The sequence below is a fragment of the Sprattus sprattus genome (genome assembly GCF_963457725.1).
Source record: "Sprattus sprattus genome assembly, chromosome: 10".
Taxonomy (NCBI): domain Eukaryota; kingdom Metazoa; phylum Chordata; class Actinopteri; order Clupeiformes; family Clupeidae; genus Sprattus; species Sprattus sprattus.
Window position 1 is genome coordinate 20,204,050 of NC_137908.1, and position 13,816 is coordinate 20,217,865.

General features: G+C 42.6%; 1 protein-coding gene across 1 annotated transcript in view; it reads left to right on the forward strand.

Annotated features, from left to right (window-relative positions):
* rad18 (RAD18 E3 ubiquitin protein ligase) overlaps positions 1-13,816 on the forward strand; it is a gene marked incomplete at its 5' end in the record, with an annotated part of 60,933 nt that overhangs the window by 18,115 nt on the left and 29,002 nt on the right. The window contains 5 exons of the mRNA XM_080845805.1: positions 2,644-2,743; positions 4,247-4,428; positions 6,725-6,798; positions 6,904-6,964; positions 12,894-13,019. Coding sequence (XP_080701931.1) covers positions 2,644-2,743; positions 4,247-4,428; positions 6,725-6,798; positions 6,904-6,964; positions 12,894-13,019 — 543 coding nt within the window. The remainder of the gene's footprint in view (positions 1-2,643; positions 2,744-4,246; positions 4,429-6,724; positions 6,799-6,903; positions 6,965-12,893; positions 13,020-13,816) is intronic.

The window sequence follows — 13,816 nt, forward strand, 5'->3', positions numbered from 1 at the left end:
ATTTTGTTTTATATAATATTCTCTGAATAGATGATGCCCAGTTTATACAGTATGTATGTATCCATTTACATGTTTTAAATAACCAAAAACAAACCTAAGAATAGGTCAACAAACTCTCAAGGTGGGGTCCAGAGACCCATAGCCTAGGGATCCTTTTCCTTGATGGGGTGCCAGGTGGTCCCAACAAAGAAAAAAAGTATTTGTTTTTACTAAATCCAACCATAAGTAACACAATGTATGACTGATTTGTTAATGGGTTTCATACCATTTTTGTAATTAAACATCTAAACTCAAAAATCTCATCAGATGGGGGAGCCTGGAAAAGAATATTAATAAATAGGGATCCCTCCCTGGTCAAATTTTTTGGCAGTTTAGGGGTCCTTCCTTGATATACATGTGCGAAATATTATTTGAACATGCCAATTACAGTGCTGTATACAAAAATATTTTATTCACCCTGAACTAGAAGGTAAGGTAAGAAGTTTACCTTATATATTAACAAAAGAAGCGCTAACGTTAGCTGCGCTGCTGTTGCTTGGTTGAGATTTATTAACGTTACTGTCACTCCGCAGCTCAAAAACGCGACATTCCCGCAAAGTTATTGCATGCTGTTTGGACAAATGTTTCGGCAAATGGTAGTAATTCCCCCCTTTAACGAAAAAGACGTTTTGCAAGCATTGCAAGTGGCCCTGTGGTCATCTTTTAGCGTGAAATATAACCACACTTTGGAACGTCTCTGCCTCGATGCCATGTTGGCTGCAGTCTAAACAAACCAAAGCTGTGTGCGCTTGACCTCATCGCGAATGCGCAAACAGCACTTTCAACGATAGCGGAATCGTAAAGGACTTTGGCTAACGATTCCTAGGAATCTGTCCACTTCTTAACAAGAACCGGTTTTCGATTCCTGTCCCTAGTTATGAATGTCTTGATATTTCAGCCGACCCTCCAGCATACTCCAGTTAAGCAAGGACTTCCGTCGTTATTCTAGAAACACACCCCGACTAATGCTAGAGTTAAACCCCATATGTACTTATGTTATAAAACACATTATTTGAACCCCATATGTACTTATGTTATATAACACATTAGTTAAACCCCATAAGTACTTATGTTATATTTGGCTTCTGCTGACTGAATCAAAACTGAATCAAGCCTGAGTTAATCCAACTATCCCTAGCTGCACGTTGCTCTTGTGGAATGAAAAGGTTATGGTGATTCTCCCCATGTGTCCCCTTCAGGCTACCTTGGCAGTTTGATCAGATGGCCAAGTCATGCCAAAATTCCTAGGCTTACGACGTAAGGGTAGTTTATGCCAGTAAATAAAATCCTTTAAGTGATGAACGGATAAATAACTCACTTTACCTGGCATTGGAGTCAATTATGTGAGTTTATTCAATTAGGTAATTTATGAAATTAATTTTGAATATCGTTAAGAAAAAAATGTAATAGTTTCATTACGTTTCTCACATTATATAATGGTACCCGGTTCAGTTAAACTTTATTCAAAAGAAGTGATGCTAAGTAAAAGTATCAGGTATTTGGAGACAAACTCCCCTGTGCTAAGCAGTTCAGTTGATTTATCGAGCAGCATAAAATGGGCATTGTCATGTGGACACTTTAAAAAAAATATTTTTCCTTTTCTCAGTTTTATGCCTTCAGTATTTTAACAGTACTCGTTGATGATCAACACCCTCTCCAGAGCTGTCCTATTTAATGGAAATATAAATGATCCATGCTGCTCAGCACAGCTTGGCTCCAAAACTCTATGGAAAACAGCAGGAATGGTATGGCTATTACCCTACAGGCTTATGATTCGTGCTGCAGTAACAGCAGCAACCTTGTGAGCTCTCAGTGGTAGATGGGAAGACCTGTAATTCTGGCTCCTCTTTGCCGAATAGGCTATTTAATCGTTTTAAATAATAGTTCTGACATTATATCATTTCCAGTTTTCTTTTATTGTTCATTTGTGCCAAAAGTCAGCAGGAATGCTGTTCGTTCTGACGTCTTAATTGTAAGTGCTCTTCATGGAGTTGAGGGAGGACACATCTCAACTAACAGGAAACTTGGCCCTTGTGCCAGTGGGACGCTCAACATTGGTAGCACAGTGTGTATTGTGCCTTCCGTATCTAACAACCATGTGTGTATGGACATTTTGGAACAAATTTGCCCAGGCATTTCTGTATATTATCCTTTCAAAACTCTTCTAGATATCTCATTCTCATGGGAACACGTCCTAAAGTATCTTGACCCCCACTGAGCCACAACTGGCCTGCAGAATACACAATCAAATCTCCGGCATGGTTGTTTACTGAATGGCCTCTGCAGTGCTCGGCAGTTGCCGTGCCATTTTCCTCCCCATTTTCCTTCCCATACGGAGCGGAGGATCATCACAAAATCACAGCAAAATACTGGTCAGAAAAGGAGTTCTGCTCGTCAGTTATCTATCTTACTTCAGATTCCAGCATGCTGTTTACTCTCCTAGCTGTTTGAACATGAGTGGTGGTGATTCAATATGTGTGTGTTGAATGTTTAGTTAACAACCTATTCGAAATGAGTTTTCTCCTTGTTGGTTTGAGCTTTCTTTGTTATTTGAATTTGTGCGTTGTTGTGTGAAATTATTGTGTGTATTGTGTATTACTCCAGTGGAGTGTCCGGTGTGTGAGGTTCCGATCGCTAAGCAGCACATCAACAAACACCTAGACACCTGCCTGAGGAGCGGAGAGAAGAAGGAGGCCCTGCGAAGGTGTTTGAGCTCTCTTTCTCTTCCTTTCTCTCATTCTTTTACACACACTCACTCACACTCACACTCCATATTGTGTTTGTTCCATTAAAAAATGAAGCAGTGAAAGCCACCTTTCTAAAGCCTGAACAAGAATGTTCACCTCCATCTTTCAGAATAAGGTGGTTTTCTCATTAACTGGGAAGTCTTGTTGCCCTGCATCTGCTGGTCCAAACTTGATATTATCCGTGAAGATACACATTTTGCTGATCAAAGCCTGTGAATTGCTGTATGCCTCTGATCCCTGATTGATTGACACTGATTTGATCACTGGCAGACCTTGATGACAGGCTGTGACTGATGACTCCAGTGTCAGCGCTGGAATACCCTTGAGAAGAGCTTTGCATTCAAAATACGGAGATTGATTGATGGATGGGCTTATGGCATACTTTAATCCAAAACGTTGGTGCCTAAAATCCAAAATGTTTTTGGTTCTTTTTCTTTTTTTCACTCCAAGGTCCTCAAGCCTGGGCTGGCTCATTCCACTGATCTTTCCTCATGTGCTGTCCCCTCATGGGATGGCTTCTGCAGGATAGATTTTCCTTGTGTCTCACCCACTGTCCTCATCTCTTCCTTGTGTCTCACCCACTGTCCTCATCTCTTCCTTGTGTCTCACCCACTGTCCTCATCTCTTCCTTGTGTCTCGCCCACTGTCCTCATCTCTTCCTTGTGTCTCACCCACTGTCCTCATCTCTTCCTTGTGTCTCACCCACTGTCCTCATCTCTTCCTTCTGTCTCACCCACTGTCCTTACGTCTTCCTTGTGTCTCACCCACTGTCCTCATCTCTTCCTTGTGTCTCACCCACTGTCCTCATCTCTTCCTTGTGTCTCACCCACTGTCCTTACGTCTTCCTTCTGTCTCACCCACTGTCCTCATCTCTTCCTTCTGTCTCACCCACTGTCCTTACGTCTTCCTTGTGGAGGCCTTTTTTCAGCCATGTGTGATTCCCTTCAGAGTGCACACTCAACCAAAAATCTTCTGTGGTCACAAAGCCCAGACATAAGTTGCTGAGCCTAAACTGGCTTGTTTATTGGAGCGAAAGCCCATTGCCTCGAGGACAGTTAGTGATGCCAAGTTGCGTGCCCTCATTCTTCCCCACCTTGCCTAAAATACATGTAAGCAGACTCATCATGTTGGCAATAAACCAGCCTTGCCCTCCTGTCGGTAGGTTAGGAAAACTTGCGCCCTCTTTATATCTGGACCTCCACATTGCCTCTGATTCCTTATCTCCGAGGAATCTCTCTCCAATCTCTTAGACAAAATACACACATGTATTTGCATTTAGACTAAACAACACTCTTAAGCATTCTCATACACAGAGCAGCCTCTCAGACATAAACATAAATAATGCCTCACCTAAACATATACAATAACCATCCTGGTTCTAAGACTGTTGCAGTGAGCCTGTGCTGGGTTAGGTCACTCTCTTCTTACCCTTGTTGCACTGTGTTTGTGTGTGTCTGCAGCTCTGGAAAGCGGAAGCCCATGGCCAAAGTGGTGTATAATTTACTGTCCCTGATGGAGCTGAAGAGGAGGCTGCGGGAGTGCCACCTTACCACGCAGGGCACGAGGGACCAGATGGTCAAGCGCCACCAACAGTTCCTGCTCACCTACAATGCGGAGTGTGACTCGCAGCAGCCTCGAACTGGTGAGCATCATTCTGTAACTCTCTACAAGTGTTGACGTTTACCTTTGTCTTTTCAATGTAGGGAATAGGCATTTGGAAACGCTATGACAGGAGCTGTATCTGTTGAAAAAGTAATTGACCACACACTGCATTACTTTAATACCAGTGTATCAGCTCTGCTTTTGCCAGGGTTTAACCTCTTTTGAAACAGTGGAGCTGAATATCTTACAGGGGCTGGTAGTCTTAACTACAAAGGGCCAGGTTGGATACAGGTTTTCGTTTTTACCAACTGAGTCCAGAGTCGAGGAGGCTAATAAGGTTTGCAAATACTTGGGTTGAGATGGAAACTGGCTGGTGTTTGCAGATAAGATTGCCTGCCCCATCCGTATCAAAGTAGTTAAATATCAGCAGTAGTAAATGTCAGCCGCATGGGCAATCTCATTTGCGGCAACTCATCATGTGGTGAAATTACAGCCCCCCGCGAGAGGTTTTTGGCCAAGAGGATGGAAGGGAAATATGTGTTTGTGCATGTAGACCTCATTTATGAATAGGCTTTAGTGTTTGAGTTGGTGAAGCATGGGTGGCTGAGATATGTTATAATGGGGGAGGCTACAAAGGTTCAGTTTTAGCCTGTCCAGCGCAGCGGCCTGCTGGGTTAATTTACTCCCTGCCCTGTGCTGCTCACTGGAGGTCCGGCCCAACTGACGGCTGCAGTTGTGAATAACACTGTCGGCTGTGTCACGCCCCTGCAAAGCACCCTCTGAGTTACGGCTCCCTCCCACCGGGAGCTGCCGCTTGGCACAGAATACATTTGGAGTTTCCATGGATATGTCAAGAGATTCACAGAATCATTCAATTCTGTGTGTGTGTGTGTGTGTGCATGTGCTTGTGCGCGTGGGTGCCCCATCTCTTGCTGTGACAGGCTAGTTAGTTTAGGCTATGTTGGTTGGTTGGTTGTTTGGGTTTTTCAGTGAATGTTCAGAGCACTCCTCAGTAGAGGCCAACACCCCATGGGCGCACTTTTTGTTTTCTTTCCACTTGATTTCCCTCATAGACCTAGGGTCATGCCCCCCCCCCCTTACTGGCCATCTCACCTTTCAGGGCCATGAGTAGGATTCTGTGCTCTCAACGGCTCCTGTACTCCCTCAGAGGGCTGGAGGGACGTGGGGAAGGATGTTACACATATGCTGTCAAAATGTTATCAGAGCGTCATCTCTCGGCTGCTTGTGAAAAGTCATACTTTTTCCAATATATATGGTAATACATGGGCGGGGGGCACGAGACCAGACTTTAGGGAGCTCAACAGCTTTGGAACACTTGCTTAAGGTTAAACACATGAACACATGGCTTTAATGAAGTCTGTTAATTCATTCATTCAGAAGCTGTCTGTTGCATATGCAGGTCTTATAGATAAAGCATTTTTAAGCGTGATGACTTGTTAACCTTTTTGAGACAGAAGCCATGTGTTAAAAGTTTTTCTTCATTGGGTTCTGTATAGTATTTATTTTAATGGTCTTTAAAGGTATTCTTTTCAACCACGTAAATCTAAGCTTTTGCTGTTTTCAATTGGTAGATTTTGGTCATTACTCAAATAAACAAAAGGTTTCAGCCGCTTTATGATCAGCGCGTTTCCCTATATGTCCCTATGTCATGTTTACAGTAGCGCTGAATGATGCTGGACATAATTAAAATGACAGCATTTTAGGTTTCTATGATAATTAATGTAATGTTTGTCACAAGATCTGTGAAATATTTCCCAAACTATTTGCAAATCTCATTGTGAACCAAATGCCAAAAGGGGCCCATTTACTTTTGAAAATCCTACTAGCTTGATGGATTCTTTTCAAGTTTTTGCCTCCCTGTTTCTTTAAGATTAGAATCTTGGCTAGACTTTTTGTGTGATGGATAACTTCAAGATGACTGAAGTCACCCAAATTGAGCACTGCGGCCATTAAGGTGGAATTAATGTGTATGCAGAGTGATTTCAACTCTCAAAACAACTTGCAACTGCTGTTCTTTAAATGGTTCCTTATTTCTTCATTGGTTTTAGATGTATGTTTTGTAAAGCACATTTCGGCCTTCTAATAGTATACATTCTTTCTATGTACGTACACACATCCTTCAGGTGCCACCCAGGCCTGTATCCTGTTGATTTTGCTAAATGTTTATGCACAACACTAGAATTTCTTATCTTTCATTTCTGTATATTTTCTTACCTCATTGACTGGGGGCTTTGGGAGTCCAATGCCATTGTTTGATTGTAATATTCATGAAGGGAATGTTTGAGGAAGATTTGTAAGGGTTTTCTTCTGTGCAGCTGAAGACATTGCAAAGGAGGTAGAGACAAATGAGAAGATGAGGACGCAGTTGGAGAAGAAGACGACTAAAACTGTACGTACCCAAAAATAACCACCTCCCTGGCACATCCTGGAGCCTGATGGTAGTGCAGGCTAATAAGGCCACATGTTTTTTTTCTCTCTTTGATCCTGTTTGCAGACAATGGTGTTCAGAAAGGATCAAACAGAAGAGGAGATTGAGGCGGTGCACTCAAACTACCGTAAGTGATGAAAACAGTTTGTTACTAGCCAGGTTTCAGTGTTTACATATGCATCTGAGGAACTTGTCTGAAGTCCTGTCAGAAATGAACCACCACATTCAGCCACAGCATAACTTCCACATACTGTATGGTGTCATTATTACTGGAGATCCATCGTTTTTTTAATACATTTAATTTATTAGACATTTTGTTAACCTTAGAGAACAACACTATGTAACAATACCAAATGCTGCTTTTTGAGTTTTGATTTCTATAGGCAACTAGTTTTGGTATCATCTTAAAAATCAGGACAAATAAATACACCCTTCCTTCTCACTAGTTGCCCAGGATATGCACGGTGTAGTTCTGCGGTCTGGTCAAAGTGTCAAACCTGTGTGAATGTAAAACATCTTTCACAGCATAACAATTCCAACCACATTGCCAAAAGATGCCAGTTAGCATGCTAAAAAGCATTTATGAATGCCAGCTGTGCTGCTGTTTTGACATGCCATATAGTTAATTCATTTCCCTTGTTTAGTCCAAAACTCCTTACCAACGCATTAGTACAATGTCTGTTTATGTTTCACTTGAGTCATATCTCCCAGGAAAACACAGCCGATAATGTGGTGGAGTCTGAGCCACTCCAGAGACACCTCCCCAGATATTAATTACACGTGTCTCACATCCTGACATTCTTTATTGTGTGATGTAGCCATTTGATCAGTGGCTGAGATGCTCGTTTACCTTGAGGAGAAGCTCTGAACTAATGGGGCTGAATTATCAGTTCCAAACAGGCAAATATGGAAGCCTTTTTCAACTGGTCCTGCTGGTGTGTGCACCAGGATGGAACTCCTCCCAGAATCAGCCCATGCCAGCAGCCCAGAAATGCGCGATGGTGCTTTGGATGGTGTTTGTGTGCATGCTGACTCTGGTCCTGATTCTGTGGACAGAGCAGTATACGTGAAGGCCCCCAGAGTAAAGTCCTGATGCTGTGGTCAGGGCAGTATACGAGAAGGCCCCCAAGACTAAGGTCATGCATAGAGAGCACACTAAAGCACTCAGAAGGGGCTATAATGGGCTTATGCTAATGCAATACTAGCCACCTTTTCCCAGAGCGTTTCTTCAGTGGCACATATTTCACTATTTCAAGTGCAAAGCAGACAAGTCATGAGGCTTAAGGCCAAATTTTTGTGACCTGTGCTTGGTGTGCATACGTTGGTGCTGACCTCGTCTCTCACTCACACAGTCCACACTGGTCTCAGCCTCAGAGCCCCTGCCCTAAATGGATGTGATATTTTTTACTTCCTTTTTTAAATTTATTTTGTACCCTTTCCACTTCAGTCTCCTTTAATCACAGCTTTCTGTGCGAGTGCTGTAATTTAAGTGAGATTTGTTCACTGTGCTGGAGGGCATACCTGGTCTAGTAGTTGGGCTGGCTGCAGGGAGTGGTGACGGTATTTGTTTGTCCTATAGACTTAACCTGGCTGGAGATGCAAGCCTTTCTGAAAATAGCTCAGTAGACTTTGAAAATAGAGGGGGATATTGAAATATTGATGCAGCCCACGTAGGGTATTGGGGACTCTATAAATAGGCGTCTGGCTGTGATAACCTCTTGATTAATCATCCTGAAGGCTGATGACTCATTCCTGTGGCGGCATTCTGCTGAATGAAAAGGGGGAGGGTGGGGGGGGACTCACTTTGAGGAAACTAATAATAGTAGTGTTGGTCACCTGTGATGTGCAGTCACCTTCTCAGTGTGGGGAAATAAGCCTTTTTAAATCCTTAAAGGTGCGCTCCGTGACATTTGACGTAGGCTCTATTCCTGGGTTATTGTTTGTAATGCATTGGAAGTACGCACTGGAACAGAAGAACAGAACAGCTCATGTTTATGAATTCAGAATAGACACGAGCTGGTTCTCATTGCATTATACTGTGATGGTGAACACCACTCCAACTGTTATCATTGACACCTCAAAAACAAACTGATTCTTATTATAATAATATTACTGAATGTTTATCATAATGTTTAGTTATATATCAACCTTCTGGCAAACGCACAAATGCTTTACATAATTTGTTATTCTCAAAAACAAGTTGAAAATCCAAGGAGGAGGCTTGAAGGACAAAGGACCAAATAACTGAAGGCCAAAGGGTGTTGCTAAAGAAGACATCAAGTGGAAGATGAATGAAGTGATGGATGACTGATAATCATCCCAGTTTTATGAGTTTGGGGTGAATGAGAATGAGAATCAGTCATTTAGTCTAGATTTTCTTGACAGCTGTAGCTACTGTGTTGACTTTTAATAATATGCTGTAAAGAATTAGCAAAACTGTTCCTAAAGCAGTGGCAGCTGCTATATTTGCTTTTATATATACTTATAATATATACTTTTCATTTCAACTCTAGAAGGCAATATTTGCAATGATAACCCTTGTTGTTCAATGTGACTGGTTTACACTAGTCCTTATTTATGTGTGTCTATGTAGTGTTGTATGTATTTGGCACATTGGAAAAAAAGTGTAGACTCAACAAAAATTATTATCAAAGACAAATTTGCATTTATCTTTAGTCATGGTGTGTTTAAAAGTGGCTACAATAAATCGCAAACTATGATAAAATATGAGGCGATACTCATGACAACATTGTGTTATTGGCAAACAGCGAGAACGGTATATTGCTAATATTCATGCAAGCATAGTAGAATAAACACATCAACCCGCTGACGTTGGATTTGCCGGTGACGTACTTTCTAGCTGATCCGCTCAGACAAAAATTTGTTGTAACCTCTGTGGCTGAGAATGGAAGGGTCTTGATGGCATCTTGTTCAGAACACCTTGGAATTATTGAGGTGGAAAACTCAAGAGACATTCTGTTTTGACATTTAAGCCCTGGCCCCTGCCCCTGCCCCTGGCTGGGTGTGATTAGTCACTCACACAGGGCTGTTATTGAATTTGGCTCGGAAAATTCACTGTGTGATCTAATCGCACTATTCCTACCGTGACCCTCAAGAAGAATACCTATAAAGATGGAGCCGAAGAGGTTGTGTGTTGCTGCTTCCGACCTGAGCTTTTGGAATGCATTTCAGACCAAGTATGCTTCATAAACTAGTGAAGATTTTAGTGAGCCAGTCCGTCAGTCACAGGCTGAAGTCTGGAAAGAAGATGTGTGTTTGTGACAACAGTAACCACTCTGAATTGCTCACTTCCTTTCCGATTGCCTTCTGTAAAATACCTAAAGATGTTATTTTAAATAAACTCAAATATTTATTTGTTTTCTAAATGCTGAAATCGTTTGGTTTCTGAAAGTTAGCTTGGGCAATATCTGTAATTTCCTCCCTTCATGATCCCAGCTGGAGGTGTTCAGGATCTCATCATCCCTTTCGCTGCTGGTGTGTTGCCCCCCTGTAAGCCCCTAGTGCACCCTGATCCTACCTGAGGGATGAAATGGCTCCTCTGTGTTGCTGCTCTACTCACCACCTGCCTTTGAAGATCCTTGCCATTCTATCCCCCTCCCCCCCCACCTTCCCACACACCTCTCCCCGACTGATGACTTTCTCTTAAGGTGACATCCAGTGTGCCTACAGCTGTGACTCCTGGTAGGGACACCCCCCCCGTGATCACAGAGGCTCCACGATCAATCCCATTAGTGTTGACATTTTTGCTTCTTTTTACATTTCTGTTGACATTTTGTTCCTTGTTAACATCCCCTTGGAGTAGCAGGTGCAGTAGTTCAGGGAGAAAGTCATTTAACTTTAAGGGGGCGCTTCCATGCTCTAAAGGGAGAAGCGGCCTTGTTGGTTGACTCAAAGTGTGTGGCTCACTGCTGTGAAGAAAATGTCAATTGCGCATTTGTTTCGAGAGCAAATTTTATTCCAATAAAGTCCAATTATTGTAGTATTCACATCCTCATGTTTGGCCTGCACTTGAAAGGCTTCCATGATGGACTGAAGTGCAGTAGGAGTACATCAGGGAATCCTTGAGCACACCTGAGCTCACAGGCTGATTTCACTGCATATTTCAGTCCGTCATTACTTGTAATAATTCTTTAAGATGAATGTTGTGTTCTGTGCTGATCTGCTTCAGCAAGTCTGAATGTCATTATGTGTGCTTTAACTTGGATCTGTAGTCTAGCCTTTTGACCAGCAGTGTTTTGAAAGCTGGTCAGATGGCTGAAAGTGAGGTTTAGAACTTGTGGCCCCAGTGGTTTTGTTCTTTACCATAAATGGTGGTGTACACATTTTGGCATTCTTTAAAAAAAATGTATTGTGCTTTCATAAACAAGGCGTTATTGCTTTGATGATAAGATTACATATGCCTTCTCTTTTTTTTTCTTTTGTTAAAGTGCATTTAAGAGTAGGTTCCAAACACACTCTTGTTGTGTGTTGTTTGTTTCCCATCTTGTCAGTCTTGATGTGCGATGTCCTTTATGTGCAACCATGAACCGCTGACTCCCTCTTTACTGGGATGGGGAAATGGATTGGCCTGTGTAGCTGTGAAGCACACAGTGGGAGTGAAGACGTGGCAGAAAGTGCCTGATCTCCTGGAGCAATCCCCCTTGCGTCACTTCTAATGGGCTACTGTCTATTGGAAGTGACGCAGCTGTTGTTTTTCCAGAAGGGTTTTGGTGGCATTCTAAAGGCTTTAAATCCATTAGAAGAATCACAGCTATTGATCAGTGATCAATGTTGATTACATGTAAGGAAAGGGCATTCGTGTCTGGCTTCTTTTCTGCCAGTCCTCTTATGAGAATGGATGGTGAACTGGAAAACTTGCCAGCTCTGTGCGTTATCAAGGCAGATTTAAGCGAAACAGTATTGACATGAAACGTATGGAATGAGGATTTGTAGTGTGTAATGCACGGTGTTATGCAGCTCTTTGGTTATACTATGAAAGCCATATTGGCGTTCTCACTCACGAAAAGTACCAAGCAAATTGAATTAGCCTTTCTCATGTGTTATCTCCCTGCCCCCCAGCCATGTTTGGCTGATTGCATACCTCAGGTTTTACATTTTGTTCTGTCAGAAAAACCAGCTCCAGAAGAATCACGCAGCTCTGGGTCGTTTGCTTTAACCGGAGACATGAATCGCAAATTGTATTTGACTGCTTTTCTGGCCATTTGTAGCGTTGTTTCTCTCCCAAACTGCTTTGAGCCTGTCCTAGTTAGATTTGTATTCTCCATTGGCCAAGCCAATCTAATAGCTTTGTCTCCAGTCTGTGTTATGCACCATTTTTCCATTGTCTAACAATTTTTGTAGTTTGTTGTTGTTGCATCAGATTACACAGCAATTTCAATAAACCATTCTCACTTAGTGATGCTGAAGTAGTGTTTGTTCCAGGATCATACTGTGACATAATTTATTGAATCATTTAATGTTCAGTTCTAGATGTTTTTAAATCACAAAGAAATTCTATTACATTAATATGATTTGATTATGAGGTGCAAGATTCCGTACCCAGAAACTGCTCATGCCTGCATGAATGATTATGTATCTCATCTGAAGCCTTATGCAGGCTGGGGGATGCTTTGTGTTCGTTTAAATGCATAGCATGGAATTGCATTGGTTACCTTTTAAGGGCTTATCTTGTACTATTTCACCAGAGGCATGGTACTGAAAACATGGACTGACTCAGGTTTGTGTTCTGTAAATTAAGGGGTCTTTGGAGTCTCCAAATAGTCCCTGCAGACGGATTGCTCTTAAACTTTTCATAAGAGAAACCCTGCAGGGATGACCCATCACTGATGAGTCTGCAGTTCTTGTTCTCTGTTAGTGTATAAGCCTGCATGTAAACATACTTGCATTGTCGTATTGATTTAGTCACTTTCCCCTTTAGCCTTTAGTTTCGGAGAAGTTTCTGTTTGCCATCGATCTTGTGTGCGTATTTTAGGTTGTTTGCATTTTGTGTTTGTTTTGTTTAGCTTATTTTGCTGCTTTGATTTGACATTGTCCAGGGAAGCAGCACAGCAGTGAGTTCTCCCGCCTGGTGGCTCAGGTCAAAAGTCGCGTGGGGACTTCCAGGAGGGCTGAGCAGATCAAGCAGGAGAAGGAGGCAGCCGGTGAGGAAACGAGCCATGAAGGTAAGGCTAACAAAGCCCCCTTCGTCCCTTCAGCGTCAGACATGCATGCTGCGTAGAGATGAGACCATGACCCCCCTCCCCCACCCCCAAACACTTCAGAACCACGCAGGCTTCCTCCTCACGGGCTGAATCCCCCTAGGGAAGGAGGGAATGTCATCAGCCTCAGCTCTGCTTTAAAGCAGGTTTAAGTTGTCAGTGCGCACCCTGCCACCCGCTTGATTCCAACCACAGCGTGCAACAGGTAGTAACGCTTGATGGATCAGAGAAATCACAATCGATCAGAGCTCATTAGAACCAGTGGAATCGGCGCGAAATTGACGTTCTTCCACTGATTGCGGTGTTGACCTTGTGTCAGCAGCCCAGATTGGCAAAATCTCTCGCCAGGAAGTGTAAGTGCTTCCGAAATGGGTGCAGTTTTTCTCAATCAGTAGAAAGGTGACAGCCAATAGCGGCCCATGCTGCGATGCCTGGGTAGTTCCAGAGGAAGCACACGTAGCAATCAATGCTGTATGTTTTCCAACAACTTCGTCCCAGGTTGTTCCCTAGTCGACTCTCCCTGGAAGTTAGTCTAGGGGCCAATCAAAAAAGGCAATACGAATATTGACACAAATAAGACATGGGACAGATTAAACACATCCCTCTGTTAAAAGATAGTATGTGGTGTAAATAATAGTCCGTGGACATACGGTCATAATCCTTGCATGCACAGTTGAATCTGAATAGTGATTTTGTCCTAGAACTACGGAAGGTGATGAATGACTAGAGATAGCAACAACCTTAGAGTAACACTTTTAACA